Source organism: Anser cygnoides, chromosome 3, assembly GCF_040182565.1.
Source record: "Anser cygnoides isolate HZ-2024a breed goose chromosome 3, Taihu_goose_T2T_genome, whole genome shotgun sequence".
In the NCBI taxonomy this organism is placed as follows: Eukaryota; Metazoa; Chordata; class Aves; order Anseriformes; family Anatidae; genus Anser; species Anser cygnoides.
In genome coordinates this window covers 45,039,653-45,067,321 of record NC_089875.1, presented here as the reverse complement: position 1 = coordinate 45,067,321, position 27,669 = coordinate 45,039,653, and the positions used below count along the sequence as shown (strand labels likewise).

Genomic DNA, 27,669 nt, shown 5'->3' with positions numbered 1-27,669 from the left:
GTGAATTGGAACAAAAGATTCTTGCTTAGCTTCTCGGCTTTCTTTTAAATTACTTTTGTATTTTACCAACTACGACAGTCTCACTATATTAGTGTTCCTGTAAAATGTCAAAGCCCTTCCGACTAGAGTCAGCATGTACATAATCTTCCCTTTGAACTGTGCTTGAAGCTTAATGGGCTGAGAACTAAAAATAAACTTTTTTTTTCCTCCAGTACATTTCCAGTAATAACCTTTCTACTTGCACATTCTTTCAAACAGCTTTTACCTAAAACTAACCCCAGTGTAACCATAGTCTCTTTACTTAATGAAACTGATGTTTCATTCCATAGAAGATGAAATGATAGCTGGTTTTGCTGCCATTAAGTCTGCAAGTTTGAAGTGAACTTACTTTATCCTTAGTCTTCACTGATCCTATCGGAAAGCCGGTGTTCAGTAACGTAGCTTTGCCAAGGTAAGTGCAAGCCACCCAAGAACTGCATCACTGCCAGTGCCACAACGTAAGCTGGCCAGCGTTCCTGATCGATTGTTCTTGAGCAAACTCTGTCACCATCCATGCGTCTTCCTGATCCTTACTGCAAACATAGCTCTTGGCCACAGGGGTAGTTAAGCAACCATTACGGTAATTTAAACATTACAATTTCGTTTTTCCTCTTGCCTCAGCTATACGGCAAATATCAGACTAATCCCCACAGGAGGCACTTGTTTTAAACCTCACCCAAGACAGCAGTGTTAAGATACCGTTCAGAGCGAAAATCTGCTGCCACAAGCAGTAACAGACAAACAAAGCCAGCCATCCCAGAACATGTTTAAGCTGCTTCTGCATCAGACAGTTAAGAGTGCGGAAACAGTTTAACTCTGTTAATGTTTTTACGTCAAACTGTTCATTTACCCTGAATTATGAAGAATTACAATGTGTAGCAACTGCCACTTCAGATTCAGTGTGCCTTTCAGAAAAAGAAGCATATTTAGGTTGCACATTGAAAGGCTAAGCGGTTTCACCGTAGCTGTGACTGCTGTACGCCTGCTGAGCATAAGCACTCACATGACCTTACCGCAGTCTGCTTTTCTCTGTGCACTTGTTTTTGAGAAACCCAAAGAAAACCCTGACAGACAAACATTTACGTTCTTGAAGTTCAGCTGCCAACAAAAGACACATACCAGTCCAAAAACATCTCAGCTTTATTTAAACATTCAGAGTTGAGATTTGAACCAAAATTCAATTAATAATTGCATCTGGCCTGTTGAAGTTGCTCCCCTCAGCACCATAAGGAGGCTGTCAAGGTCTAGTAGCTGTATTGTTACAAGATAGACAGGTATCACTGCTAGTTCAGTTACCTGCTTGTAAATGCAATGCACAGATGCACTAAACAAGGAAAATGTAACATTTAGATGATGCAACTTAGGAACTTGATGGAAGTTCAATAGAGCCTGCAGAGAAGTCTTGTTTCCATATGAACTCCTCAACGTACTCATTTCCATCTCCGCAGGTCTCAGCACACGTGTACACCACCAGCGTTCCCCAGTCAATGCTCTCTCCAAGGCTGTCAACCTGAAGGTGGTTCAGGAGCTGTGGCATAATCTTCAGGGGAAAAAAAAAAGGGTTTAGAGGTAGCCCACAGCTCTATACTCTCTCTCTCCGCCCCAAGTAAGGCTTTGCTTTCATTTATGTTCACTTAACCAGAACCCCAGTCAAAACTACGAAGTAACACAGCAGCTCGAAACGCCCTCTCATTTGCCCTGCCTGACACAGGGCATTAGATGCACGTAGACTCAAACACGCGGCCATACTTATTTTATCTACAGAAGTTTTATTTGAGTAAGTGCTGCCCGACTTACAAGCCACTTTCCGTTCCCAATTACCATCTTCGTAATTACATTTCTCATCTTTGCCTGACATGAAGTGCATTCAACATGCAGATGGTTCTAGTGTTCAAAATTCGGCAGTTCAGTACTTCCAGCTAGGCAAATTTCCAATTCACATCCTGAATGCTTTTTTTTCTTCTGAATAAACAATACCAGATTCCTGTTACTTAAGAGATGGTTCCATGTTCACAAGTGCACCATTTTATGCATGGCACAAATTATGAGAATGGAAACATACTTTTTAAATATGAAAATCCTATAGGGAAAAGCAAGTGCAATAATAAATATGGACTCTGTACAAATTAGCATCATTATTTTGTAGCAACTTCAACTCCTTTGCTCTAAGCATAAGTCAATACCTATACAATTAGAACCCGTTAAGCCTGAACTACATTACCTGTATTACCTTTAAACGAATTTACATACCTGGAATTCAAATACCCTTTTGGCACCACATATGCAATTTGGGATATCTTGTTCTTTGGGAATATTTTCCCTTGATACCCAGATTGGGCCTTCTCCTCCTCTGCAGTATCTAATAATCTAGAATTAAACAGAAGGTTAAGTTACCGAGGCTGCCGTTTCAGCTTGTTATAAAACAGGTGGTTACTGACATAGACAAAGCTGTAAGATGGGTGCAGAAACAAGTCTGATCCTTGAAGCAGTACCAAGTCGATCAGCAGCAAATGCAGTATTCTGAACAAAACTGGTTCTTTGCATGACTCAACTGGTTAAGAAAACTCGTGTAGGTATTAATTTAGCCTTCCTATTCAATTTATCAATTTATATTCAAATTATCCCTAGATCATTGTTTAGTTTGTATTTCTCTAATTAAGGGACCCATAAATGCTAGACAGGTATTTTAGGTTTGAGATGGAGGCAGAGAGACTGACAGCTGAGTATGTGGAAGTGTTCAGAGAAGTCAGGGATGCAGCGCAGCTCTTTCTGTTCGCAGTTCTGAGTCTAAACACACGCGGGGACTGTCCTAACATCCAAGATGCAAGTATTTTCAGACATTCATATTCTTTTTTGTTCTGTTGCTATCTAAATACTTATATAGCAAATGATGCATTATCAACAAAAGGGCACTTATGCAGACCAGTCAGCATGGGGATGGCCAGAGAGGGAGGCAATGCACCTACCCCAAGCAGAGGAGGGAACAGACTCAGGGTCTCCTACTTTCTGGATGTGCACCCTAACACTTGAGCTACAAGCTAAAAGACACAGAGACTTACTTCTTCCTCCTCTGCTTACATGCATTTCCTTTCATGTGCTTCCTTTGAATGGAACCAGGAACCATGTTTTTGTTTTAAATAGTTGATATTTTATGTGATCTGGCCTCTATGGAAGATTAGCCTATGTTAATTAAAGTGTGTAGAGGATGAAGAGGCATTTCCATCACCATTTATAATCATACGCATGAAAGCGGAACAGGTGGAGAACAATGCTGTGCCAGAATCTGCAAGTTCTGTATCTGCCCCATATATCTATATTCTGACCTGCTCTGGTTCAGCAGCTATTCGCTCTTTAAACATCTGGAAGACCTTGTCTTCTTCAGTCTCATGTTTTGCCATTGCTTCCAGTGTTTCTTCATCTAAGGACTGACATGCTTCACCTAAGCAAGAAAAAAAAAAAAAGGCAAGCAAACAAAGAAACAAAACAAAAAAACAATCCACAAACATTACAGGTTAATGCAAGACAGCCAAAAATTAAAAACAACATTGCATCCGTAAGTGTATTTTGTTCTCAGCCATTCCCAGTGTACATCACTCTAAGACAATTTTTTTTTTGTGACATCTAAGATCCTGGCACACATCCATTGATTAGTTTTAGTAGCATTTTAACCACAGATGTCAGTAGTTGCACGTTAGAAACGGAAGGAGGTCATCTACCAACGTTTATGGCTTCCAGCAGGGATCACTAAGCATTGAACCTTCAGAATGTGACATCTGGAAAAGGCCGCCCATGCTGCACACAGGACAGACTTTCAGTTTTTATCACTGAAGGGGGCATCTGCTGCACTCCTGCCACAGCCCTCCCATGTTCACATCAACGCGGAACATCGAGCAGCCTCTGGACAGCTTTAGGGACAGCTGGGAACCCAGCAGCTTTCCCCTGTAACCGCAAACCCTGGTTGTGCGCAAAGCCTGTGTGGTGACTGCAAACACACTAATTTTGTGGAAAAAGGGCCTGCACTTCAAATTCTGAATTCAAAGGCAACTAAGATAACCTTAGAATAGTTTCCTTCTGGCACAGACAAGGAGGTTCGTTAAGTATTTTCCATGTATTAAAATGAGCTAAACCGAGAGCCTCTAACTCGGTCTCCTGATTCCAGCAGTTTCCAGAAAGAAGCAGATGCTCAGGGCCCTGCTCATCTCACTCGAGTTTTTCCTTACTTGAGGAAAGCACACAAGGACACAGCATGCTCCTAGCTATCTGCAGCAGCTGCTCTGACAACTCCCTGGGCTGGGGCCCAGTGAGTCTCTCCCATAAACGCGCTACATATTATGGGATGTATACAAAAAGCCTGCACCGCTACTGACTGTAGCTTTTTGTCACCAGTAGTTTAGATGGAACACTTAAAAACAACAGCATGTGTTATTTTAAAGATGTTACGCAGGCTTCGTTACGAAGAATTGCAGTGCCATGTTTCTTACCTGTACTGCTGCTAACTCTGAGTTCCTCTTGTTCTTCCGCTTCCTTTGATGTACCTGCAGCTCCTTTGTCATCATCAGGATCCACACTGCTGTCAGCAGGAAATTCTGGTTCCTCGGGTTCTATCAAAATCTCATATTCTGGAAACAGGAATCTGTCATCGCCTGGAATTGCATTCTCCGAGTCATCTGCAAAGCAGAAAACAGGCACCACTTCACAACGCCAATTCGTATTTCACGCTCTTCTCCCCAGAAGTAACTACAGCAAGCTGCGTAGCAAAAATACTGCCCAAACATGGCAAGGGTGAAAAAAAAAATTACATCGTTAAATCTGATAGAAAAATAAGAAAAATTCTACCAAGAGTAGAAAACCTAGCAGATGATGCGTTGCTCTGAACCTTTGCAAACCCATGTGACACAGAAGACAGACAGTATTAGCAGCTGCATTAAAAAGTCCCAAACTGCAGTTTGACACCTCTGTGCATATCCCATTCTAAGTAGCATATGCACACAAGTCATGTCTGCATCGGGTACCCTGAGGCCACACCATTCCTTGTATTTTTCCACCGCGTATTTTGAGTAGACAGTTTCCACAGATGCATCGACAATGCCTTCTGTAACGATGGTATTAGTTGTGTTCTGTTATGTTTCAGATTTTCACTGTTTCAGTTACGTGATTCCAAAGCCTGACCCATAACTTGATTTGTATGAATTTATTTATTTTTTTTTTTACTTACTGCTTACTTCCACTTCCTGCAGCCCAAGTTGGAGGGACTAGCGCAATGCCTAAGCAGAGATACAGCACACGCTCACCAAGTTACATCGCACCATTGAACACTTCCAACACTCTCTACTTGTCCTTCGAACGTCCCGCAAACAAATGTGAATGAGATGACAGAGTGAGAGGGAAGGGCTGGCGTAAGAAAAGGGTGTCTTCTAAAATAAATCTGAAGTACTTTTTTCATCTACTGACCTTCACAGCATCCTTTTAGGCATCACCTCGTGCGCTCCTTTACAGTTTATGAAGAAGGCATTTTAAAAGCAACCCGCAAAGGGCGCAAGCAGTGTGTCAGGCACAACAAAGACCCCCCATTCCCCTTCCACCGAAGCCAGCCCCTAGCAGAACAGACCCTTCCATCCCCATCCCTACACCACCGTCACCACACCAGCCCCCCCCCAGCGCTCTCACAGCCAGGCCAGCGGGGCCCGGCAGCACGGCGAGGGGACCCGGCGGGGACCCACCTGCGTCGCCGGCCTGCCCGCAGGTGCGGCGGTGCCCGCGGCGCCAGTCCAGCGCCTGGTGCTCGGGCCCGCAGTAGGCGGCGCGGCGGCAGCGGCCGCAGGCGCTGGGCCCCAGGCAGCCGCAGACGCGGCACAGGCGGGCGCCGCTGAGGAGCCGCGCGGGAGGGGCCAGCGGGCCCGGCGGGGGCTCCTCGGGGGGCGGCTCCTCGGGGTAGAAGCGGTTCCGCCGCGGCAGCTGGCTCCGGAACACTGCGGGGAGAGGCGGCGCTCAGTCGGGCCCCGCCGCCGGGCAGCGAGGCGCCCCCCAGCGCCGCCGCCCCCCCGCCTCACCGCAGAGCGGCCCCCCGGGGCCCGGCAGGCTGTAGCAGGCGGCGCCGCGGCAGGCGAAGACGAAGAGGCTGCGGTGGAAGGTGTCGCGGCGGCCGGGCAGCGGCGCGTAGAGCTGCAGCAGGAAGGCGCGGGGCTGCTGGCAGCGGGCGCAGCGCAGGGCGCCGGGGCCCGGCAGCCCGTCCTCGCCCAGCCACGCCGGCCGCCCGCCCACCTTGCTGGGGAAGTAGGCGCTGCGCAGCCGCCACGCGTCCTCCGGGGCCGCCGCCGCCGCGAAGCCCAGCTCCACGCCGCCCTCCATGGCCGCACCGGGGCGGAGCGGGGCGGAGGGACCGGCGGAAGGCAGCCGAGCGCGGCACAGCGCCGCCCAACGGCCGCCCAACGGCCGCCGCCTCAACGGCTCCGCTCCGCTCCCTCAGCGCCCGGAGCCCCACCCAGCGGCCCCGTTCGGGACGGGAGCGGCCGAAACGCCGCCCCCGTGCTTAAACGCGCGGCTCCGGCCAGGAGTTTTTTTATCCGCGGGCCTCGTCCCGCACACAGGCAGCCGGCAACGCGTTTGTCTGAATGCTCGTTTTAATGTTCAGCCTTCAGTTCCCCCGTTACAGCTTCGCTCCAGGGAAATATTTGAGACCGACCACGTTACTCGTTACGAGTCTAAAAAAATGTATTTAAGTAGCCGTTACTGTGCGCTTCTCTTTAAATAGGTATCCAAAAAAAAAGGTTTAATCCATTTTAAAAAGCAAACCACAGGTGAGTATACAAATACAACTCTAACCACGGGAGGCAGCAGTCTCTAAGCAGTTAGGGGAAGTGCCCCAGGTGAAGACCACCCTTCCACAGCCTTGGCACCCCCTCCTGCCTCGCACGTTGGCACGCTGACAACGCCCAGACAGACGGACAAGACGTGAAGTTGGTCTGCTGCCATCCCCGCTCCACTTCGGCGGTGGTCTGTGCCCCCAGCAGGTACTTACATCCAGTCACAGCATCAAAAACCACTTAGAGTCTTGCAGCCACAGGCTTCTGTACAGGTATCCTGGCATCTGACAAAAAGAAGAAAAAGTAATCACTTACTTGCAGCTACTCCATTAAAGTTCCTTTTGATTTACTTTTTTTTGGTCATTTTGTTGCACAGTATTTCAAAAGAAGGGAGAGAGATTCAAAGCTGCAGTCAGCTACACAGGAAGAAGTACTGTAAAAATATCATTAGTATTTTTATGCAGATGATTCTGAGGAACTATTAGGAAAAAACAGCAGGTCTAACATGTATGTTCGTTGTCCAAACTCATTTGTAACTTGAAAAGTTATCTTCAAATGAACTAGAGACCGCTCACGACACTTACCAAACACGTCCAGGATTTTATTAACAGCCTCTTGATTTACATTGTAAGTGAATCCATTGGACCTACAGTTAAAACAAATAACTTCAATGGATATCTCTTATTTCAGTCATTTCTACACAAATAATCTGAATTAAACATTTTCATAATGTCATCATATTCTTCATCCTACCAGCATACTTACCAATTTTTAGGTCACAGCAGACCTTTAAACAAATTGTACTCAAGGATTGTTAGGGTTTATCTTTCCTCTCGTTTACACTGAGTCTGTCTTCCCTTGGTTTTTATTGGGGATAACCGCAAGAAGAGAATATTTGTTTGTTTGTTTTCAATTGTACAATTTTCAAGACTCTATCTCTGAAACTGAATCAAACCTTCAGCTGATCTCAAAATCTGCTGCACTTGATTTATTCCATTTACTTGAAAGGGGAATTCAGCCACAGACATTTATGTAGCACAATGACATAGCAGGGGGACCTACAACAACGGCACTTTGTGTGCTTTCCAAGAGCAATACAAACCTTAACCAATTCATTTCCTGAACAGACACATAAGAAAATAGCTCAGGGCCATCAGCTGCCAACGCTGTTCTGTGAAATAGTCAAGACAATGTGGGGACGTGTAGCAGGGTCTTCTACGGCTATACTTTTAAACGTAAGAAGTACCACCTCAACACAAATTAGTCTGATAACATGAAATATATGTGACCATGTTTCTGTATAACTACAGCTGACGTTTAATCTTAGGCCTGGGAACTGCGTTAAATAACTTTAACGTCTAAGCTTTCATGTGAATTGATTTGAGATGTCAGTGCCAAAACACATGAAAAAGTAGTACTGTTCCTGGTAATTGCTTACATTGCCTGATGAGGCTTATTATAACACACAGAATAAGCAGGGCTGTTCTATTTGCTTATCAAAGCCCTCCTAAAGATTTTGAAAACCAGAAGGTTTAGAAAAGGGAGTCAGAAGAAGCCCACCAATGAGTATTGAATTCTGCTGCTGGGTCCCGCAGGGGTGTTTTCACTCTAAGGGCTGCCATGCTGTTTCCACAATGCATACAGAAAGGAACTACCTGGGTCTTCACCACAACTCAGGTAAATCCAATCAGCCTTCAGCTGACTGATGTTCAGGGCATCAGGTGTCTGCTGTACTGCTTAATGCTAATAGCTCAGTCATTAAGAATTTCCAGTAAGACCGCACATTGTCTTTTATATACCAAAAAGCCTGTGTTACTTACATTTTCTTCTTCTTCACTGCACCCAGTTGCACGAGAGCTGCTAAGGCATTTTTCTGCATGTCAGAAGATAGTGCTTCGTAACACTGCGTATTCCCTACAGAGAAAGCAGAAAAAACAAATCAAAAATGTTACCACTGTCCATTAACAGGTTAAGTTTGTAAAATCATATTGCATGACAGCTGTACGCACCCTTTTCAAGAAGCTGAAAAACAAAGTTGCGGACTCCAGGTACAAATTGCTTCTCTGTAAAGGCTTCTTTTGTTTCCTTTGATAGGTATCTGAAAATTAACTAACATTTAAAAAAAAAAAAACATCAGCACTTCTTTCCTTGTGATTGTCAATTTGTTATTAGTTACAAACAAACATGTCCCCATAAGGAGGTAATGTTATTGCACTTTGAAAAGTTAGGAGAGGAACTCAAGAAGTATCAGTAGGTAGCACATCTGAAAATTTTATTACTGTTTAGCATGCATGAGAATCTTAATATTAAAAGAAGATTCAGCATTCATTACTGCAATGGTTACCTTAGACATCAATTTAACATTTCTGTTCTTGCAATCAAACCCAGTATAGTTTTATTAAAGTATTATCTGTTTTACAGATAGGAGTAAAATCAGGCAAATCAGTACAGACCAGCTTAAGTCGTACACCAGATCATTAGCAGTTCCCTCATCTACCAGGTTCAAACATCTACATTCCCACCAATGTTATGCTGACATATCAGAGATTTTAGCCTCCTATTTTTGTACAGGTTACGTATTACAGGATTGTAAGTGTGTTTAGCCGTATTAAAACCTTTTGGAAAAAAATAAAAAGAATTTACAGAGAAACCAATGGAATTAACGATTCTAAAAAAAAAAAACACAAAAACAACCCTACCAGATATGAGATATAAACTCATTTCTGCGTGTGGCAGGACAGCCCACAAAATGAATTAAGCAAGAGTTCCTCTGCGAAAGAGCAACGGAGCCTGCCAGCAGCATACTCCCTGTGAAGCTTGTAAACCCACAATAGCTCGTCACGTTACAAAGCAGCTTACTGCTTTAGTCATTTTGAAAAGTCCGAGCCAAAAGCTGAAATCAGGTTCCTGGAGGGAAGGTGATGTTAAGATACCTGTTACTGCTATTTCTCAACTCTTCCATTCCCCAGCCGTGGGAACAGTCGCTATTTGTACTGCAGAACTATCACTACTCTACTACTTTTCGTATAAAACACAGGATAAAAAAGATAATTTTTTGGAAAACAGCATACCTGATAACCTTCCACAAAAGGTCTGAACATAGCTGACAAGAAAGATACTATAACACTTCCTTTGTCAGTGGGGTAGATTTCCTGTTGAGTTGTTTGAATCGCATCACATTTTGTGAGTAGAAAACATCCTTCCTCGAAATCCTGGGAGAGAGAACCGCAACTGAAATGTTAACCTCTACGGCAAGTGCAGAGACCTTTTCCCACAAAGCCAACCAACCAACCACAAAAAAAAAAACAAGCCAAAACACAACCACAATAACAGAAAACAGAGCATGACACTTCTTCCATTTCTCACTTCGGTTCTCTGGAGACATGAACCAAAATTTTCCTGTATACCAGAAATACCGTTCTAAAAAGGCAGTGGGAACATAATCTTAAACAGAGCAAATCTGGAAGCACAACAGGCCTAGGACCTTAGGAAGAGGCTGTGGTTGCTATTGTAACAGCCAGCTTGTATTCCCCTGGATTTTGTCAGAATACGGACAAGTTGTCTATTTTAGGGACTTTGTTTGTTTTGTTTGTTTGGTGATGGTGGCAGATTTTTTTTATTTTTTTTTTTTAAGTCAGGGCTTGCTTTTATCTCACGCACACTGTTAGTGATAAGTGATAACATAGTTCACTGACCTGTTATCTACAAAAAAAAAAAGCAACACAATGGCCAAAAGTTACAGACTATGGAAACGTCAGTGACAAAACTATTTTCCTTCCATTACCAGAGGAGAAGAGGGGGGAGGGAACGGACATGATAGACACGTGGATGACTAGAGGGGTGGCTTGCTCAGATTTTAATATAGTCACAAATCCTGAATATTCTTATGAAAATTATCTTTTTTTTTAATGCAGGAAAGATCACAATTAAATATTGCTATCAGATATTTAGCCTTAACATTTGATAAAAATCATATTTAATCTGTTTTAATCCCAAATAAAAACTGCACCTGCACCAGTTTGTATGGGGTACGATGTCAAACCAATTTTCACTAATAAACTTGTGCTCACCTGCGTTTCAAGCTGGCTGGACCAGAGCCAGGTCCAACCCTGCAGGATGCGTACAAACTGACGCGGCAAGTCCTGCAGGGAGCAAAGTACTGCCTGCAGTTTTCACATCTTTTCTGTGTCCAGCTGTTTTCGGAGAGCGTGCAGACACACTGAGTGCTGTAACAAGGCTGCACGCGTGAACAATACCGGCTTTGTCTCAGTAATGCTGATATGGGAAGGCGGGTGGAATGAGGGGAAGCTGCTTTCAAGCAATACAACCCAAGCTTCCCTAAGACTCTGCTAGGGACACTTGTGCAATTAGGAAGGCTCTCGCTTCAGAAACCTTCACAGGCTGTACCTTCTTAGCTCTGTAAGATTTCATCTGCAGAGGTTTAAATCAGGTTTTACTATAAGTACTTCCTTCCTAGCGCTCATAGTGTAATATCTGAATCTACATGAGACACTGTAAATGCCAGTAATAAAAATCTAAAAGGGCTCAAAGCCATCAACACTACATATTAGAAAAAAGTTTACATATGCACTGTAACATTCAGATTTCAAGGTATAAGAGGAACACTAGCTGCTACATAAATGCTACAGAGGTAGATACGGCCATGCTGCACATTCGAGGAGAGGTGGTACAGAGATGTGCTTTAACACACGCAGCACTGGGTGTTGGCACAGTGCTCCGGCAGCCCCACCATCACAGACCACACGTATAGTGCTACACAAAGCAGCCCATCACAGCTGCACTAGAAGCACTATAATCAACCAGAAGACAATAAGGACTTAAATTTAGAACTGCATACTCTATTTGTCAAAGATAACAAGGACATACAATGGTTGATCATTAATTGGTATAGAACCTAGTTTAACTTTTTGAAAGAGCAGCAGTGCCCCCTCTGCTACACAGTCTGCAAGAGCTTTAAGGAAAAATGACCCTGCTATAACCTCAACGAAAACTGCTCTTCTGCTTCTGTGCTGACAGAACATACCCACTCTGTGAAAGAATCCAATTAGACCTACGTTAACACTTTTTTCTTCACAGCCTAACGTCTCTTTCGTAACTGCAGAGGAACAGGACAGTATTTACACTTCGTTAATAAAAAAAATAAAAAAAGACTGCTCTACTCATTTTTATATCCATTCCAGAAGATTGGTAGTTTTACACAAAAAAGCCAAACTTCTGCTACAGCTCACTTTAATAGTTCAGAACTAGGAAGTTTCAGGCTTTTTTTTTTTTTTTTTTTACACACTGGAGGAATTAAAAATAGATTGCATATGCAACCTTGTGGATTCACACAATGTTTTGCAACTAACCTAATGACTACCTCCACTCTGACCCTCTTTTAAGTTCTCCCTCCCACTTACAGATCAAGCTGATATCTCTGTAGGTATTTATCACAAGGCATTTGTTAAGCAGAGCCCCAAAATCAGATGCTGTGCTGACTGTGCTATGGACGATCACCAACTTTGTATAAAGGATGTTTTTACCTTCAATGAAATACCAGGAAAGAAGATGAACTCATCAGAGAACACATCTCTCAAGATGCTGAAGCAGCTGTAGACTTCCTCTGAAAAAAAAAAAAATATTGTAAAGTATTGTTGTTTTAAAAAACATAATTTAAAAGGATGCCATCGAAAAGCCATTTATTCCTTATTTTAGGGAGAATATTTACTCTCTATTATTATTCCTGAGAGAGAATATCTACTCCAAATAAAATTTGAACTTGACATTAAAACCACAAGTACATATACAACAGAAATCACCCCAGTGAAACAGGAAGTAGTCAAAGTACTCAATTCAGATTTTACCGAAAGAAAGAACAGGGGACCGTAGCTTCTAAGAACATGCATTAAGTATCATATAATGAGATGCTGCGCAAAACCAAGGCATATATTTTGAAATTTTACTTAATGAGTATCGGAAAGCACTGAAACACTTCAGGAACAGCACTGAGAAGAGAAAAAAGGCTGAGAACTGGCTGCACTGTATGTGAATGTGAGCTGTGTGTAACTTGTAACCTAAAAAGCAGGTCTGCTAAATGCCAACAAAACAAGGAACTTAATGGTTGTAGGTTATTTTACATTGGCATGAAATGAAGCCTTGCTAGAAAGGCAGGAGACACTTCCAAGCACAGTTTTATTTAACAGCTGAAATACATGAGGTGATTTTTGCCACTTTTGGGGCCATTTTACCCTCTGGCAGTTTCATAATGTATACTGCAAGGGAAGCAACCCAAGCACTCCCAAATACATTTTTCTAAACTCAACTACTTCTGGACTGCAGAACAGTGTAAACAAGAACTGGAATCATCTCATATCTGCTGTCTCACCAGAATATGCCTCCCTTCAAGGGTATCAAGGGGTAAACAAAAACGGCAAAAAAAAAAAAAAAAGTCCCCTCCCAACACACCCACTTTATGTCACAGGACCTTATTCAGAATTCTGGCACAACGTTGTCAAGTAGCCCCCACTGTCAACCACAGGAACCTCCTGCTCCTCTCACGGAGGACATGAGAGGGAGCGAAGCCACTGGGCTCCCCGAGCTACCCAAACGTACCTTTCCTGAAGCTGCGCGTCATTTGCAAGGCAAGTGCCACCAGAGAGGGACGCACGAAGACATTCAGCAACTGGTTTCTGTAGGTACCACACATGAGGATGGCCAGAGCTCGCTTAAAGACAATTTCCCCTACGGCTCCATCTTCCTCTCCTTTGTCATTGAGGACCACGTGGCCATTGACGAGGCGAGCAATGTTGGAATGCAGGGCGAGGGCAGACATAACTGCTTTTTTGGCACAAAGATTATCTAGCAAGAAAATGCAAGATTCAGGATGATGCAAAAGAGAATATGTCTCTGTTGATACTGTCTAAAGTATGCTGGTATTTCGTTAAGCTTTATTTTTAGGACCAATTATTACATCAAATATTCAGTTAGAAAAGTGTTCTCAGCCCAGGCATTGTATGCAATGGAGAGAACAAATTTCAGACATTTCTGTCATTACAGCACTTTAAATTCTTCCACTTGCTAACAATAACAAGTAAATCCTTTGTCTCTGGAACAAAGATTCTGCGCCTCCAAATAAAAGAGGTTAGAACTACTTGATGGAAACAATCATCATTAAGGAAACACTTTGACTTAGGAATTTCTGACACTGTAATTTTTGAATCAGATGCAAGATCAAGTTTTTTTCCTCAACTCTCATAAACAAGGAACTCCTCATCATAATTAAGTTTAAGAAAATCCTAACAGAAGGGTCATTGCATAACATACCTGCTCAAAAAGGAAATAGCTTGCACTTAAACCCAAGTATATTCTTGTTTCATTAAAATCCTTTTTAAAAGTCTAAAGCAAGGAACTGGGTGGGTTATGGGTTTGTTATTTTCTATAAAGAAGAAAGTCCTTCAAAGAACTTTAGGCAGATAAAGAACAGCACCTCAAGTCTTGAAATACAGTCATCTTTTTTAGAATATCTTAGGCTTTAAACACTACCAAAATTCCCTGCATTGTGAACTCTTTAGCAAGCAAGGAAAGAAGCAATAAAAACTGTTAACTGAACATGAAAATACCATTTACGTGATCAGAGCAATACACGCATATCAAATCACTGCAGACTTTGACAGGAAGACAAAAATATATTTTCCCCTTATGCTAGCTTTCACATAGAACCTCCTTGCACTTTATTTGCTCCTTCAGCCTACTGCATTCCAGCTTTGCCAACATTTTCACATTTCTCAGTGTAATAAGAAGCGTGAGCGAGTCATTTTTCAGTTCCTGTTTTTAATATAAAATTTCTAATACCTAAGCAAATGTTCTGCCTGTAACAACCAAGCGGCACGGTAGCAGGAGGAACAGCTAGCTGTTTGGAGATAGAAGAACAGACAGGATGCATGTAGCTGCTGACATGATGACGCCTCCAAACTAACCTTTAAAATTATTTATTCTTTCAAATAATTGACAATTCAAAACAAACAAACAACAAACCCTGTTTCTATGCAAATGACAGCTAGTGCAGGGCCAATGCACTCAGACAAAATCTGCTCAGTTATTGCCTCTATCTCTATACCTTACCTATTTTCCATTCTCTGACTACAACTCTACTAGAGCAAAAGTTTATTCATTGTTACTAAGAAAACAAAATAAATAAGCAAACCCAAATGCAGTATATTCTTCAGTTTACTGTGCAGTAAGATTCTAAATGATGTTTAAACACCATGAAATTTTTCCTTTCACAGTCTGGCAGGAGCAGACTGCGTCCGCATTTACTACAGTGAAGCTACCTGAAAGGGGAAGTGGTATTTCTGTTATAACTGTGGCCTGCTCGTATTTCTCTGTTGCAATACTGAGAGTGATCCCTGATTATACACATGACTACAAAAGCAGAGATCCATAGTTTAAATATACCTACAGTGAAAAGGTATTTGCACCACACACTATTTTTCTTTGCCCGCTTATCCACTTATGTCCTGAGGCTCCAAAACAAATTACCTGTGTCACCTTGGCTCAAAGGGAGATGCTTAAAACAATTGTTCAGAAGACGAAGAAGAATCAACCTTTCCCCACAAATATATTTTTATGTATGTGCGTGTATAATATAAAAACACAGAAGCCACTACCTCAAAAGTCATCACTGCATCCCCAAAAGGATGAAGTCAAATTTAAAAATAAATAGTCAAAGTATAGTTTTGGTTTTATTTATTTCACACATTTGTTCAGGCTAATTCTTTATCACAGTACCAACTCATAGCCAATATCAAGCAACAAACGTAGCATATTACTGAGGTACTGTTGCAAACTGGGTAATTAATTGCCTAGGACTTAAGACAGCCTTCAGAAAGACATTATAAGCAGCCTATAATTTTTCCCTCATTCCATGCTTCAGGAAATAACAGTAAAATACCTGTCCTGCCTCAACCTAACTGTTTTTCAGAGTAGCATCTTCTACAGCCCTAAGGCAAAACCCCTTCTATTTTAGCATCATTTTTGGCATATCCTAAAATCCTAAATGACTCAGCACCCATGAAAACAATCTGTAATGTTGTCACTATACACTGCTTCCACATAAAAATAATTTTTCCTCCATAAACAAACAAACAAAGAAATAGAAATAACACTTTATGTGCATACCAGGCCATTCAATGAAACCTCCAAAAGTCTGTGTTAAGCCTTTCAGCCACAGGGTCTTTTCTATTAGAAGTTCAAAATCCATAGCTGGCAAATTCTGGAGCAGAACAGCAGCAACTAGCACCCACGGGCTCAAAACCATGTTTTCAATTTGCAGAAGCTCCATTTTATACGCCACATCACTGACAAATTCTTGGATATCCTCAGATGGCTTTTGTGGAAGATGTCTGAAAAGAACCATGCAGCTCAAGGTTAAAAAGCTCCAAAATAGGGAAGAGGGTGATTTATATTCCAGATTTCTTCTGTATTGCTCCCAGATCCCTAATTACTTTACAGCACCGAACACCTGGAGGGTAATTCTACCTATGGACTATGTAGTACAAAGAAAAACGTGAGCAGATTCACAAAAACATTTGAAACAGAACTCTGTATTGATGCTATACACTTGCTATTCTCAAAAACATTCAAAAGTGTTGTAACTTTTTTGTAACAAATTGCAAACCCACCCAATCCAGCCATAGCTGCAGCTTCTTGGTACACAATCACGTAACTGTTTGCAGTAATAAAGCAAGAAGGGAAAGAAAGTAGATTTTTAAGTAACAAAACCACTGAATTCTCAGAAAACAAAGCTTTGCCTGACTGATACATCACCATAAACTTTTAAAATGGCATGTTCTCAACCTAGAACAAAGCAATGGAAGTAACAACCTGTTTCAGAAACAGCCAGTCACAAGCATGATAACTCTGAGCGCAGACAAAACATCTTCAGTGGTCAAATGGACAGGAAAAGAGAAAAATCAAAACCAAAGTAAAAAAAAAATAACTTCTTAATTATTTTTACATTGGTGAGGACTAAACAAATGTTTTTCCTGTGCATAAACCACAGAAAGATGTAATACCTGGGAACCAAGTTATATGGGCATAGATTGATTCTCCCAGAAGCCAACGTTCTAAGTGACACCGGCTGGCCAACGTAGATGTGTATGGTACCAAAATTGTCGCTGAGGATCCTTCTGGCCTTTAACAACCCCTAAAAAAACGGGAGGAGCAAAAATAAAATTTTAGTGCTGCAGGGTGTATATACATCCACCTATTTTCTGTTCTTAAGGAATTTACACACAGATGTAGATTCTTTGGGCTTTGGGACTCCTAGGAGCTCATATGCATAGAGAGATTCTTCTAATATCCTCTCATAGCTGATGCTGATGGGAACAAGGTACGTGTCAAAGACTTCACGTTTAAAAAATGGTTCCATCACAATACTGAGAAGACCTGCAAATTGGATTAAAAAAAAAAAAGTGAAACGCTTGTCTTTTTCAAGAAGGGAAAAGCAGCTGCAAGATATCTTTTTCAAAGTTAAATAAGTTTCAGAAACTGTAAATAAGTGAACATTATGTTTGTTCTCTCTTTCACTAAGCAGAAGCAGAAGACACTGTCCAAGCTTTAAAACAGAAGGTAAATGTAAGCAATGCATGTGGACAGCTGTTTGTGCTCTTTTCAATAGCACTTATCTGCACTTGCACATCATCATCTTTCTAAAGATTCCCCATGTCTTTTACAAACAGTTAGCTTAAAATACTTCTGTGCAGGTAAGGGGAAGCCTATTTTCCAGAAAGGAAAGAGTTATGCAATTATATACACAATGGGAGAGAAAGCAGCAGAGTGCAAGAGGCATGTATTGCCCTTCTTTATTTGGCCTTGGAAATCAAACTATAGTGTTTTCCACTACTCTGACAGACTTTACCAATTTCCCACCACTTCAACATCCCTTCCTATCTGAAGAACTTTGGACAAACATAACCACTAAGGAAAACATTATTAATCATAAAAAGTTCCAAGTTTTCAACAAACCTACCAAACTTTGGAGTCAGAGTCTTGGCAGTGCGGCTTCTTGTCCCTTCAAGAAAAAACTCAATTGGGGCATAACCATTCTACAAAAGTAAAACAAACAAAAAAAGCTTGTCAGAAACATAAAAATATTTCATCTTTACCGCCCACAAACAATTTTAAGTACTTAAAATGTAAGCAGCTTTTTTAATGAAAGCCATGCATCTCTAACTTCAGTCATTTCAAAGCCTGTATTCATCTATTGTATTTGCCACAATATATAGCTAAATTAAAAAATATATTTTGTTTGTTATGAGATATGGGCACATGAGCCAAAGCAACTGAAGATCAACAATTTGTTTACCACCCACTGATGAACTGCAGGAAGAGACAGCAAACATGCTCTTCACCTACATGAATTCTAAGGTAAAATCCATTTCCTCAGATCACAGTGAAGACTTTCAATCTCCTGCCTACATCATGCACATTTAACATGAATCACTGCAATACAGTATTTCTTAAGCATACACTTTGAGAGTTCAGTAATTTACTTACCCTTAACATTGTTTTTACGTATTCAGCAAAAACTGCCCAATAGAGCCTGTTCCCACCGAAGGAACGCCGCATGAAAAAGGCACCTGCCCTTCGCAGCAGCTCACCAACTATTTTCATTCCTAGGAAATCTGAAAAACAATCCAACAAAAAACAAGACCACAAACACAAAACTTATTGATTAATATCTTTCAGTAGAATCAAACAATTTATGTAATAAAGTGATTCAATTACCAGGATAAAGGAGATCTCTTTCAAGGATTCTGTTGTAAATACTTGGAAGATGTGATTGTCATGTTATAATATGCTTTCAGTGTTTTATATTTTATTTTTGGAAAGAGCATTCACTTAGAGCAATTTGTTTCAATAATTTAGATGTCCAGATTTCAGCCATAATGAAGACTATATATTTATTTTTTTTAAGTACATTGACTCACTTATCTTCAGTTACCATTGAATGTATCCCAGAAGACACAGAAATTAACCCTGGAAATTAACTAACCAATTATGTTACATTATACCATTTGAGAGCCTGACTCATCAATTTAGGAATGGTAGACTAAATCAGCTAAAATTTTTGGTAATCTTCTAGTTTCAAGCAATCACGACCAGTGTTTAACTTGCTAAAACTAGGAAACAATTAAATTTATTCATGAGGTATTTAAAATGAGTTTACACAGCAGCTGGCCATTTGCTGCTTCCGCCTTCTTGCGACCTCAATCGATGAAACATTTGAGAACGGAGATTCACTCATGATATAAAATAGATAAAAGGAAATTGGACCCAGGACCCTGGGTGGCAACAGCAGCAAATCCCCACAGATCTAGGTGTATGCTACCTGAAACCAAACGACAACTAACAAAGCAGAGACACTTATTCCTCAATCAGGAGACTCAGCACAAGTACCACCTTGAGTTAGTTTGTGTACCACATCTTGTGAACATCTAACAATACGTTGTACACGACTACAATCAGAGAACTGTATTTTCACCTGAGGAACTTAAAATAATACACACATGCAGTATCTTTTTTAGTACTAGTATCTGTAGCTACTACTTTGAGGCTCCAAACTTAATAGTGGGTCTAATCCAAAAGTTAACAAAGCACTACACCAATACCTACGTCAGCACGTGAGCAGTTTCAGAATAATATGTGGCAGGTAAGTAGCTGCAGCACCTTGATAAAGGCAGCTATGAGACATCAAATTCCGAATTCACCAGAAGCTAACCTGCATCACACAGAAGGCAAGATACCCCTACTTCACAGATCAGCAGAACCTCATCTTCACCATTCTCCCAGCTTCCACTGATTTTTTACTGGTATTCTTAATCTCCCAATTGGAAAAGACAGTAACGATCTAGCCTGCACCCTTGAAAAAATCCCATCTGGTCCTATCTATATTAAAGCATCAGAAGAACATTAGGTGAAAATTTTCAAAAAATGGCATAAATCACCCCGCCCCCATTTTTTTTTTTTAATGGGAGGAAAGGTAAGCATAAAATGGACCTGAAAAAAATACCCACAAATTCTCACCATTACAGGTGCTTACTTAATAAAACACAATTCCAAAATCTGTGACACCTTTTCTGTGAGAGGCTCAAAACAAAGTTCCTGATATCAAACATCATCTACTGAAAATGGAAAGCAGTTTAGGTTGATGGGAGCATTTTCACATATTTTTCCACTGAAAGCAATGCAAAATTTGTTAATCTGACAAAAATCACATGGGGTAGGAGCATCTTATCTGTTTATTCCAGGCTCATTCATTCCCCAGTCTTTAAAAGAGATGATCCAGTAAACTAGAGGAGAGTACTAGGTTCCCAGATCTTTGCTAGCTTGCCTGCTTGGAAGATCTGCCTGCTTAGAAGACTTGGTTGACACTCCTGACTTCCAAGATCAGTCTTCTTGGTTACAGGCTGCCATAGAGACAGGAGTTTCAAAAAGCACATTGACTGAGAAGATACTGACTGTTAGTTTTCAATAACCGCTTCCACCAAATAAAACCAGCTTCATCTGCTTTAGAACAATGTTCAAAATCTGGACAGTTTGCCCTCTGACATACAGTTCTGTTTCTCAGCCAGCTCTGCTCTCAGCACTTCGCATAATGAAGTTCTGCCAATGTTTTCGAGGGAGTCAGTCACACCACCAACTAGCAAAAGGTGATTTGCACTTCATATCTGGCTACTATGATTGTGCTTAAAACTGTATCAGGTATTGCAAAACCTTCTGTGTACACAGGAGCTCATGGCCAAGTTTTTGCTTGTTTCTGGGCGAGGAAAGTAATATCAAAGTCTGCTTCAAACACCTATCTTTGCCCAGCCTTGGGTCTGCAGGTGAGGTGCTTCTGGTTGAACTTGCTATGAAAAAATTCTCTTTTGATGGCACTCAACACAGAGGAGAGGCACGTACACTGCAAACATCTAACCCAAGCGGGTTTTAACAAAATGTATTTGGAACAGAAGTTAAACACAAGTATTTATAGCAGCAGACACCAGACCAATTGCTACCAGTACTCTGAATCCTGAAAACACCGCTAAAACAACATACTTGCCTATTCCTGCAGCAATGACAGGCAAAGCCAAGTCATACGTGTATAGCAAGTAAGACAGCATCAAAAAGTCTACGTAGCTTCGGTGACTGGGCAGCAGTACAACTGGGTGCTCTTGAATGGCATGCTGCAGCTGAAAAAATGAAACCAGAACAAACAATATTGCTCCAATATTTGTGGAACAACTGTTGGAATTTGCAAATACAGACCTTCACGTGGCTTCACACAAACAGAAGCTGATTTATTGATGAGGGTGGTTTCTCTGTTCACATACTTTATATCTTTTTCAGCATGGAGTCATAGGAAATTTGGAGCAGTAGTTTCCAGAATAGCAACCTGTGATTTGTAGGCACCACAGGACTCGAAAGACAGGGCCACCTCATTACATGATGGCACAATCCAAATCCCTTTTGATGGGAATGGGAAGCCCAGTAGGGGCTGTAAGGGTTGACATTGTTAAGTCTTGCAGGGCATGGACTGTACCCTCCTCCAGAGGGGTGACAACCTGCAATGAAACAGGGGACAACAAACCCCCACCGGACTGGGGCAAACTTAAGACATCTTACAGCGGTACACAGTGTTTCATGGATCTTAGCCGTATGAAGGTTTGGCAGAACTGCCAACCCACTCAGCCACATAAAATTAGGCAAAAAAAACTTACTCTAACTTTTTCTTTTTATATTCTTGGCCACATACCATTCTTTCCCTCCAGAACCAGTTCCAGCATTTCTATTTATCTACTGCCCAGGTAGCTATCATCACGTTTCACCCCACATGGAAATTGCTTCCAGGATGTACTGTATTAATTGCCATTTTAAAAGGCAAACCAAGCTAAAAGAAAAGAGGTCAAAGTATTCTCGAAACAAAACTGTTGAATAAAGGTTTCTCATCTCTTACATCTCATAAATCACTTGATCAAAATTAGTCATACAGAGAACTTTTTTTTTTTTTTTAAAATTAGGAATTCAGATCCCTAAAGAGCTGGCAAAACAATTACAGAAGAGAAAAAAAAGCAACAAGAGAAAGAGGATGACAGTCACGTGTCTTCTTTTGACAACTACTTACCTTTAATGATGACCCTCTTGAAAAAAAATGCAAACATAAGTAACGTGAACAGTTCACTTTTGCAAGATCACAATTACTCTTATCCTACTAAAAAGTTTTAAGCAAATTCCTTCTAAGCATCAAAATACATGGCACAAGCAATATATATATTTAAATCTTACAGATCGTATATTCCTCATTGCCAAATGTATCCCAAGTGAAGGCCTGTATAATCTCTGCAAAAGCTGCAAGATGCTTTATGCAAAACATCTCCTTACCACAGGAAACATTTGGAAAAGTGTACAAAAAACGATGCTGACTGTTTGCCTCAAAAACTTACATGTCATCTGTCTTTTCTCCTCTTTATTTAGAAAAGCTGCAATAAACACAAATGCAGTCTTTTTTTTTTTTGTATTTTTTACTGGAAGTGAAGATGGAAGTCTTTGCCTAAGCAACCAGCATGAAAATATTATACCTTTTTATTTTTCCCCAACAGTACTCACTCTCTGCATTCCTTCTTCATTCACACAAACTCTCTGGAAAAGCTGTTTAAATATTTTGCTCAGAGTAAAGGCAAAAAATCTGACAGCTCCTAATTGCATACTGTGACCCATCTCATCCAGGATTTCTGTGGCTTCTTCTTGAATAATATCAGGTGATTCTCCCATCTCTTTTGCTAACTAAAGAGAAAACAAACAAAAGAGCAGTCAGATGTGATTCCCTTCTCCTTGCCCGTGCACACTGCTCAATGTGCCACAACAATTATGCCAACACTAATGCAATAGCCAGCAAGATTTTATTTTATGGGATAGGCATACATCTAATCTCACAGAATCTGTTTGTTGTTAACCAGCAAGCAAAAGCCAAGTTAAAGCTGTTCAAAATCAATGATGAGCTTAGCTGCCAACAGGGGGTAGGGAGCAACATTTCCCCCCCCCAAACACACCATCTGAATATTTTAGCCTCTTCAGAGGAGGTTCAGTTCTAAGAATATTTCATAGATTATTGGTCTAAGAAGGCTGCGTGCAATTTTCTTTATCTAGTAAAATGAAACTTATGTTTTTAGAGATATTCAAGTAAATCTCTGAAGTGCATTTGGACTGGATTTTCAGACTTGGCTGAAGAACATCAGCCCTATCAAGCTTGATTTTCTTTGTAATGTATTACTGTAGCAATCACTAGCTGAAATGCATACAAAGCGCTGTCTCTACCAGCTTTGCATATCAATGTTCTTTTTTTCTGTTCTTACACACATTCCCTTTTGAAGTTTCTTAAAACGGACTTAAATAATGGTCATCTCTTCTATTTATATAGGAGGAGAGATTTATATTCTCTCTTAAATATAGAAATATTTAGCTGAAAAGTTTGGGTTTTTTTTCTGTTATGGAATGAGGAACATGCCTTTTACAGAACATGGAGTAGGAAGAAAGAGGAAGAGTGACAGGGGAAAAAGCTTCCCAAACAGCACAGCTCAGTTTAGAGGCCAGCAATACTTTCAGTAATTTCTAGTCCAAAGCTGAGAACTAGATTGCAATGGCAGGACTAACTCCCTTTAACCACTTGACACTTGTCTGAAAAATTTCTATCAAAATATAACTCTCATTTTAGGGAATGTATCAATGACTAATTCATAAATACATCACTAGCCTATAAAATTGCTACAAAACATCCTCAAAGTACAAAAACATCTACTAAGCAGAATCTTTCACAATCCTGCTCTGCATCAAGGACAGTGGAGGAGAAAAAAAAGAAGTCAAGCACATTGGTTAAGTTGAATGTAAAGTATCATATACAGAAAATAAAAACACGACACAACAGCTTCAGTGGCAACTCTTTGGTAAACCAATATTTGTTCTTCCTGCCAGAAGAGTGTGCCTCCCTAGTTACTGATTTATTGGAGTGCCTTTCAAACTACAACTCTGGTGTTTGACAAGACCAGCAGTAACTTTTATTTTTTCCCGTCGCCACACAAAATTTGGCTCTGTTCAATCTACTTTGTCTTACAGCTCAGTGTTCCGGCTCACCTGCTTGATAACATACTGAACTTGCTCTGACTGCAGAACAGCAGTTTTAATAGCATTTGGCTTGCAAGGTGAAAGTCCTTTGTAGATCACAGGGGTATAACATTTCATTGCATATCTCAAGTCACTGGACAATCGCCTTTCCTCCAAGATATCTTCAAACTCATCCCTTTTCTTTGACGTGAGCTCTTTCTGCTAGGAACATACAAATAAAGAATGAGACACCGTCTCGAGTGATTCAGTGATCTGTTTGACTACAGCAGTAAAATAATACCGTGCAAAATTTTTGCAATGTGTTTTTTTTTGTTAACCTTTCTATAATGTCTCCATTCAACGCTCTGAGTGCATGAACAAATATTGCCTGCTTGGAACAATGCTGCAATTAGAAACTAAAACCAAAATAAAGCAAAGACAAAAGAAACAACCATTTCCCTCTGCAAAGGTCCCCAAATCACCATATGCCACATTACTTAATTCTGTCCAACAGGAAGAGGCTGAGGAAACACCTAAGCTTTAAAACTAAAATGCCTTGCCTCCAGCCTCCTCGTGCTTAAGAGGTATTAACTGAAACAGCTTTGATCCCTACTCTTGCAGCTGCATGAATGCAATAACACACATGACATTATAAAAACACAATCATCGACACCAGAAATAATCCCTTCTGCTTTAAGTTGCGTCTGGGACCTTGGTGCTGGCTTTCACCAGCCTTGGACATAAGGTACAGAAAACACAGCCGAGTAGGAACAGAACCAGAAAACTATTACCAGCCACATGAAGACCGAAAACGCAACATGGTGCGCACAGAGTTATAAAGAGAGTGCAGTCCCTGAGTGACCAGCATCACTAGTAAGCAGGAAAGCTAGCAGTGCATCCAGAGCTAGTTGAGGATCCATCCCGCTGTAGAAATGTCAGTGACAAAACTCTTCTCCTTGAGTCAGTAGACATCCCCCGTGCTGGAGAGGGATGTCTCCTATTATCTCCTCTAACAGCACAGATCATATGAATGACCCCTTAGTCTTTAAATCATATTCCTCCAAACTTCAGAACAGCAGCAACAGTTCATCAGACAAGCAAGGCTCAGTGCAACACAAAGGAAACAGTTATGGTTAAGCACATTTATTAGAAGAAGATGCTAAGATAAAAATGCTCATGTCTTCCTCTTCAGCACAACTTGAAGGACAGCACAGGCACCCCTTCCACTCATTTTGTCTTCTCTCCCTCTATACAACCTGTGCAGAACCAGTCCAAAAGCGAAGGAGAGAACACATTGCTTCACAGGCTGTTAGAGCAACCTTCTCTGGCCTCAAGATGAAAACCTGGCCAGCAAATGCACATGAGAACACCAGGAGCAGATAAGCAAAATGCCCAGCAGCAGCAGCCAGGTTTTCAGCCTCGGGAGAGGGAGTCAGCTTTCACTGCCGGTTGACCACAGCCACATCAGCAACATTATCAAAAGCAGCTGACATTTAAAGTGAGGACAGAACAAACATTTAGCTCCTGTCCATTCATCAGCACAAGATACTGTGAAAGTTTAGTATTACAGTTTTCAATCTGTCTTTCAATCTGTCTTCTTCCATACTTTTCACCTGGCTGATATTTTGCAAGAGCCATGTAAGCCACAAACTGACAAGGAGACTGGAAATAGTTTGTATTAGTCATCGGTTGCCTTGATACCTTATATCAACCCTCTTGATTAAAAATAAAACAGGAAAAAAAAAAACACTTATGCCTTATAATAGTGAAAAAGATAGCTCAAAATAGCCTCAGCAATAGTGGTCGGCTCTAAGCATGCACCTGCTTAAATCAGTACGTGACAAGACATTACCCAGAAAATCTAAGCAACATTTCTTGGAATCACCAAAGTTTAAATCCTACAACATGCAACCCCCTGCAAAAGAACACAAGAAACAACAAAAAAGGAGGAAATCCAGCACTCAGCCCCGGTATCATCAGCCACATCAGGAGCCGCTGCACTGCTGCAGCCGTTCCACAACGCGTCCACGGTGAGTGAGGCTTCACAAAGGCCACGGCCAAAGGAGAAGCCACCTCCCTGCCACTCGTCTCCATTTCACGATTCTAGATTTGACCTGCCACGGATTTCTTCCCGCCGGAATAGTTATTTCCGTGTCCTGGCCTGACTTAGCACTGAGGGAGCCAGCGGCTGAAGAAGAGCATCGCTCCTTTCGTGCTCCACAGCCAAGGCGCTGCGGGGGCTTCCAGCGCAGGCCGGGACAGAGCCCCTTGAGAGAAGCCACAACCGGGACCCTCCAGTCGGGGAACCCGGCGGGGCAGGTGGCTACGGGGGCACTGGCAGTGACAGAAACGAAGCGGTGGGAGCCTGGGACACCTCCGCTTTCCCTGTGCCTTCAAAACAGTAAAATGGGAGCATTCACGATGCACCGGTGTGGCACCAGGGGACACAGAAGCGAAGCTCGGGGATCTCTGCAGACACCGGGACTCGCCCCCCTCTCTCCAGCCCCCTCGCCCCGATCCCAGCAGGGACAGGAACCCGAAGGGGCGCCCTGCCCCCGCAGCCAGCCCCAAAGCCCCCCCCGCGCCGCCGGGGGCCGTCCCTGCGCTTCAGAGTGAGCACGGCCGGGTCAGGGGAGGGGGCGAGGCGGGCAGCCCCCCGCGGGCAGCCTACCGAGTACATGGGCGTCCCTCGCCGCGCCCGCCCGGGCACCGCCGCCGCCGCCGCCATGGTGCCAGGAGCGCCGCCGCCGCGCCTCGCCGCGCCCCGCTCGCCCGCCCTACCCCGCCGCTGCGGCTGCGGCCCCCATGGCCCCGCGGTGCCCCGGCCCCGGTCCCTGCCGCGGCTCCGGTCCCGGTCCCGGCCCCGCTGCCCGCAGCGCTGGGGCGGGCGCGGGGGAGGGCGGAGGAGCCGCGCCATGGGCGGCGCCATCTTAGGGCTGACGGCAGCCGCTCGGGACCAAGCGGCGCCTCCGCCCGCCCCGCCGCGGAAGGCAGCGGCCATGGGGGCGAGGGAGCCCTGCCGGCGGCTGGAGGCGGTGCTCGGAGCCCTCTACGACCTGGGTGGGTGAGCGGGGGGCGGCCGGGGGCTCCCCGAAGTAAGGGATGGCGGGGGGGGGGGGGGGCGTTCACTCGGGAGTGCAGTGACGGCTGACCGGGGGCTCCGCCGCGCAGGTGAGGAGCCCGGCAATGGGGGCGAGGAGGAGGCGGCGGAGGAGGAGAGCCAGGAGCCGGCGGCGGCAGCAGGAGGAGGAGGAGGAGGAAGAGCGGCGGGGGGACAGCGGGGCGCCCGCGGCTTCTTCGTGGGGCTGCGGGACGAGCTCCGCGCCGCCGGCCCCCCGCCGCCCCCCGCCCCGCAGCCGCAGCCCGTGGAGGTGGTGGTGTTCCGCGGGAGGAAGAGGAGGGCGAAGGCGGAGGAGGAGGAGGAGAAGGGGCGGCCGGGCCCCGGCAGCGGCCCACAGGTAGGCCCAGGGCAGGGATCTTGAAGCACGGATTTCTTTCTTATTTATTTATTTATTTATTTATTTTTTAATACCTGGGCACTCGGGAGCTGCCCCAGGACCACCTCGGGGAGAAGGCCCAGCTCCTGCTCACCGGGTTCAGCCATCGGACACACGTGGCTTTAGACTTTTAAAAAGTAGGAGAAACAAAGGTGGCTTCGCGTTAGATCCTCAGAGCTATCGCTGTGTGC

General features: G+C 42.9%; 2 protein-coding genes across 4 annotated transcripts; both read right to left on the bottom strand.

Moving 5' to 3' along the window:
* Positions 1-1,161: 1,161 nt before the first annotated feature.
* On the bottom strand, positions 1,162-6,462 carry PDCD2 (programmed cell death 2). Its single transcript, XM_066994067.1, has 6 exons — positions 6,090-6,462; positions 5,760-6,008; positions 4,521-4,706; positions 3,363-3,478; positions 2,290-2,406; positions 1,162-1,579 (listed from the first exon to the last, which is right to left on the bottom strand). The coding sequence occupies exons 1-6, from the start codon at positions 6,385-6,387 to the stop codon at positions 1,400-1,402; spliced, it is 1,146 nt and encodes a 381-aa protein (XP_066850168.1). The 5' UTR covers positions 6,388-6,462; the 3' UTR covers positions 1,162-1,399.
* A 263-nt stretch (positions 6,463-6,725) lies between these two features.
* On the bottom strand, positions 6,726-27,239 carry GNPAT (glyceronephosphate O-acyltransferase). Of its 3 annotated transcripts, none has more exons than XM_066994062.1 (16): positions 27,134-27,239; positions 24,012-24,200; positions 22,491-22,667; positions 20,947-21,076; positions 18,399-18,526; positions 17,872-17,947; positions 17,137-17,288; positions 16,916-17,046; positions 16,020-16,243; positions 13,455-13,700; positions 12,386-12,465; positions 9,914-10,054; positions 8,852-8,951; positions 8,663-8,756; positions 7,427-7,488; positions 6,726-7,126 (listed from the first exon to the last, which is right to left on the bottom strand). In XM_066994062.1, the coding sequence occupies exons 2-16, from the start codon at positions 24,117-24,119 to the stop codon at positions 7,083-7,085; spliced, it is 1,893 nt and encodes a 630-aa protein (XP_066850163.1). In that variant the 5' UTR covers positions 24,120-24,200; positions 27,134-27,239; the 3' UTR covers positions 6,726-7,082. The 3 variants fall into 3 exon arrangements, with proteins under 3 accessions (XP_066850163.1, XP_066850161.1, XP_066850162.1); XM_066994060.1 differs by lacking the exon at positions 27,134-27,239 and adding an exon at positions 26,653-27,021 and having other exon boundaries at positions 24,012-24,203; XM_066994061.1 differs by lacking the exon at positions 27,134-27,239 and adding an exon at positions 26,653-27,021.
* Between the last annotated feature and the right edge of the window lie 430 nt (positions 27,240-27,669).

Bases quoted from the DNA above. Each gene is read 5' to 3' on its own strand.
- GNPAT (XM_066994060.1), bottom strand. From the start codon at position 26,982: ATGGCCGCTGCCTTCCGCGGCGGGGCGGGCGGAGGCGCCGCTTGGTCC. The intron at 22,668-24,011 runs GTGAGCCGGAAC...TTTTCTCTTTAG, and splicing joins TTCAGTATGTTATCAAGCAG to TTAGCAAAAGAGATGGGAGA. The intron at 18,527-20,946 runs GCAAGTATGTTG...ATTGTTTTTCAG, and splicing joins TGTCATTGCTGCAGGAATAG to ATTTCCTAGGAATGAAAATA.
- PDCD2 (XM_066994067.1), bottom strand. From the start codon at position 6,387: ATGGAGGGCGGCGTGGAGCTGGGCTTCGCGGCGGCGGCGGCCCCGGAG. The intron at 2,407-3,362 runs GTCAGAATATAG...GTTTAATTCTAG, and splicing joins TAGCTGCTGAACCAGAGCAG to ATTATTAGATACTGCAGAGG. The intron at 1,580-2,289 runs GTATGTAAATTC...TTTCCCCTGAAG, and splicing joins AAAGGGTATTTGAATTCCAG to ATTATGCCACAGCTCCTGAA.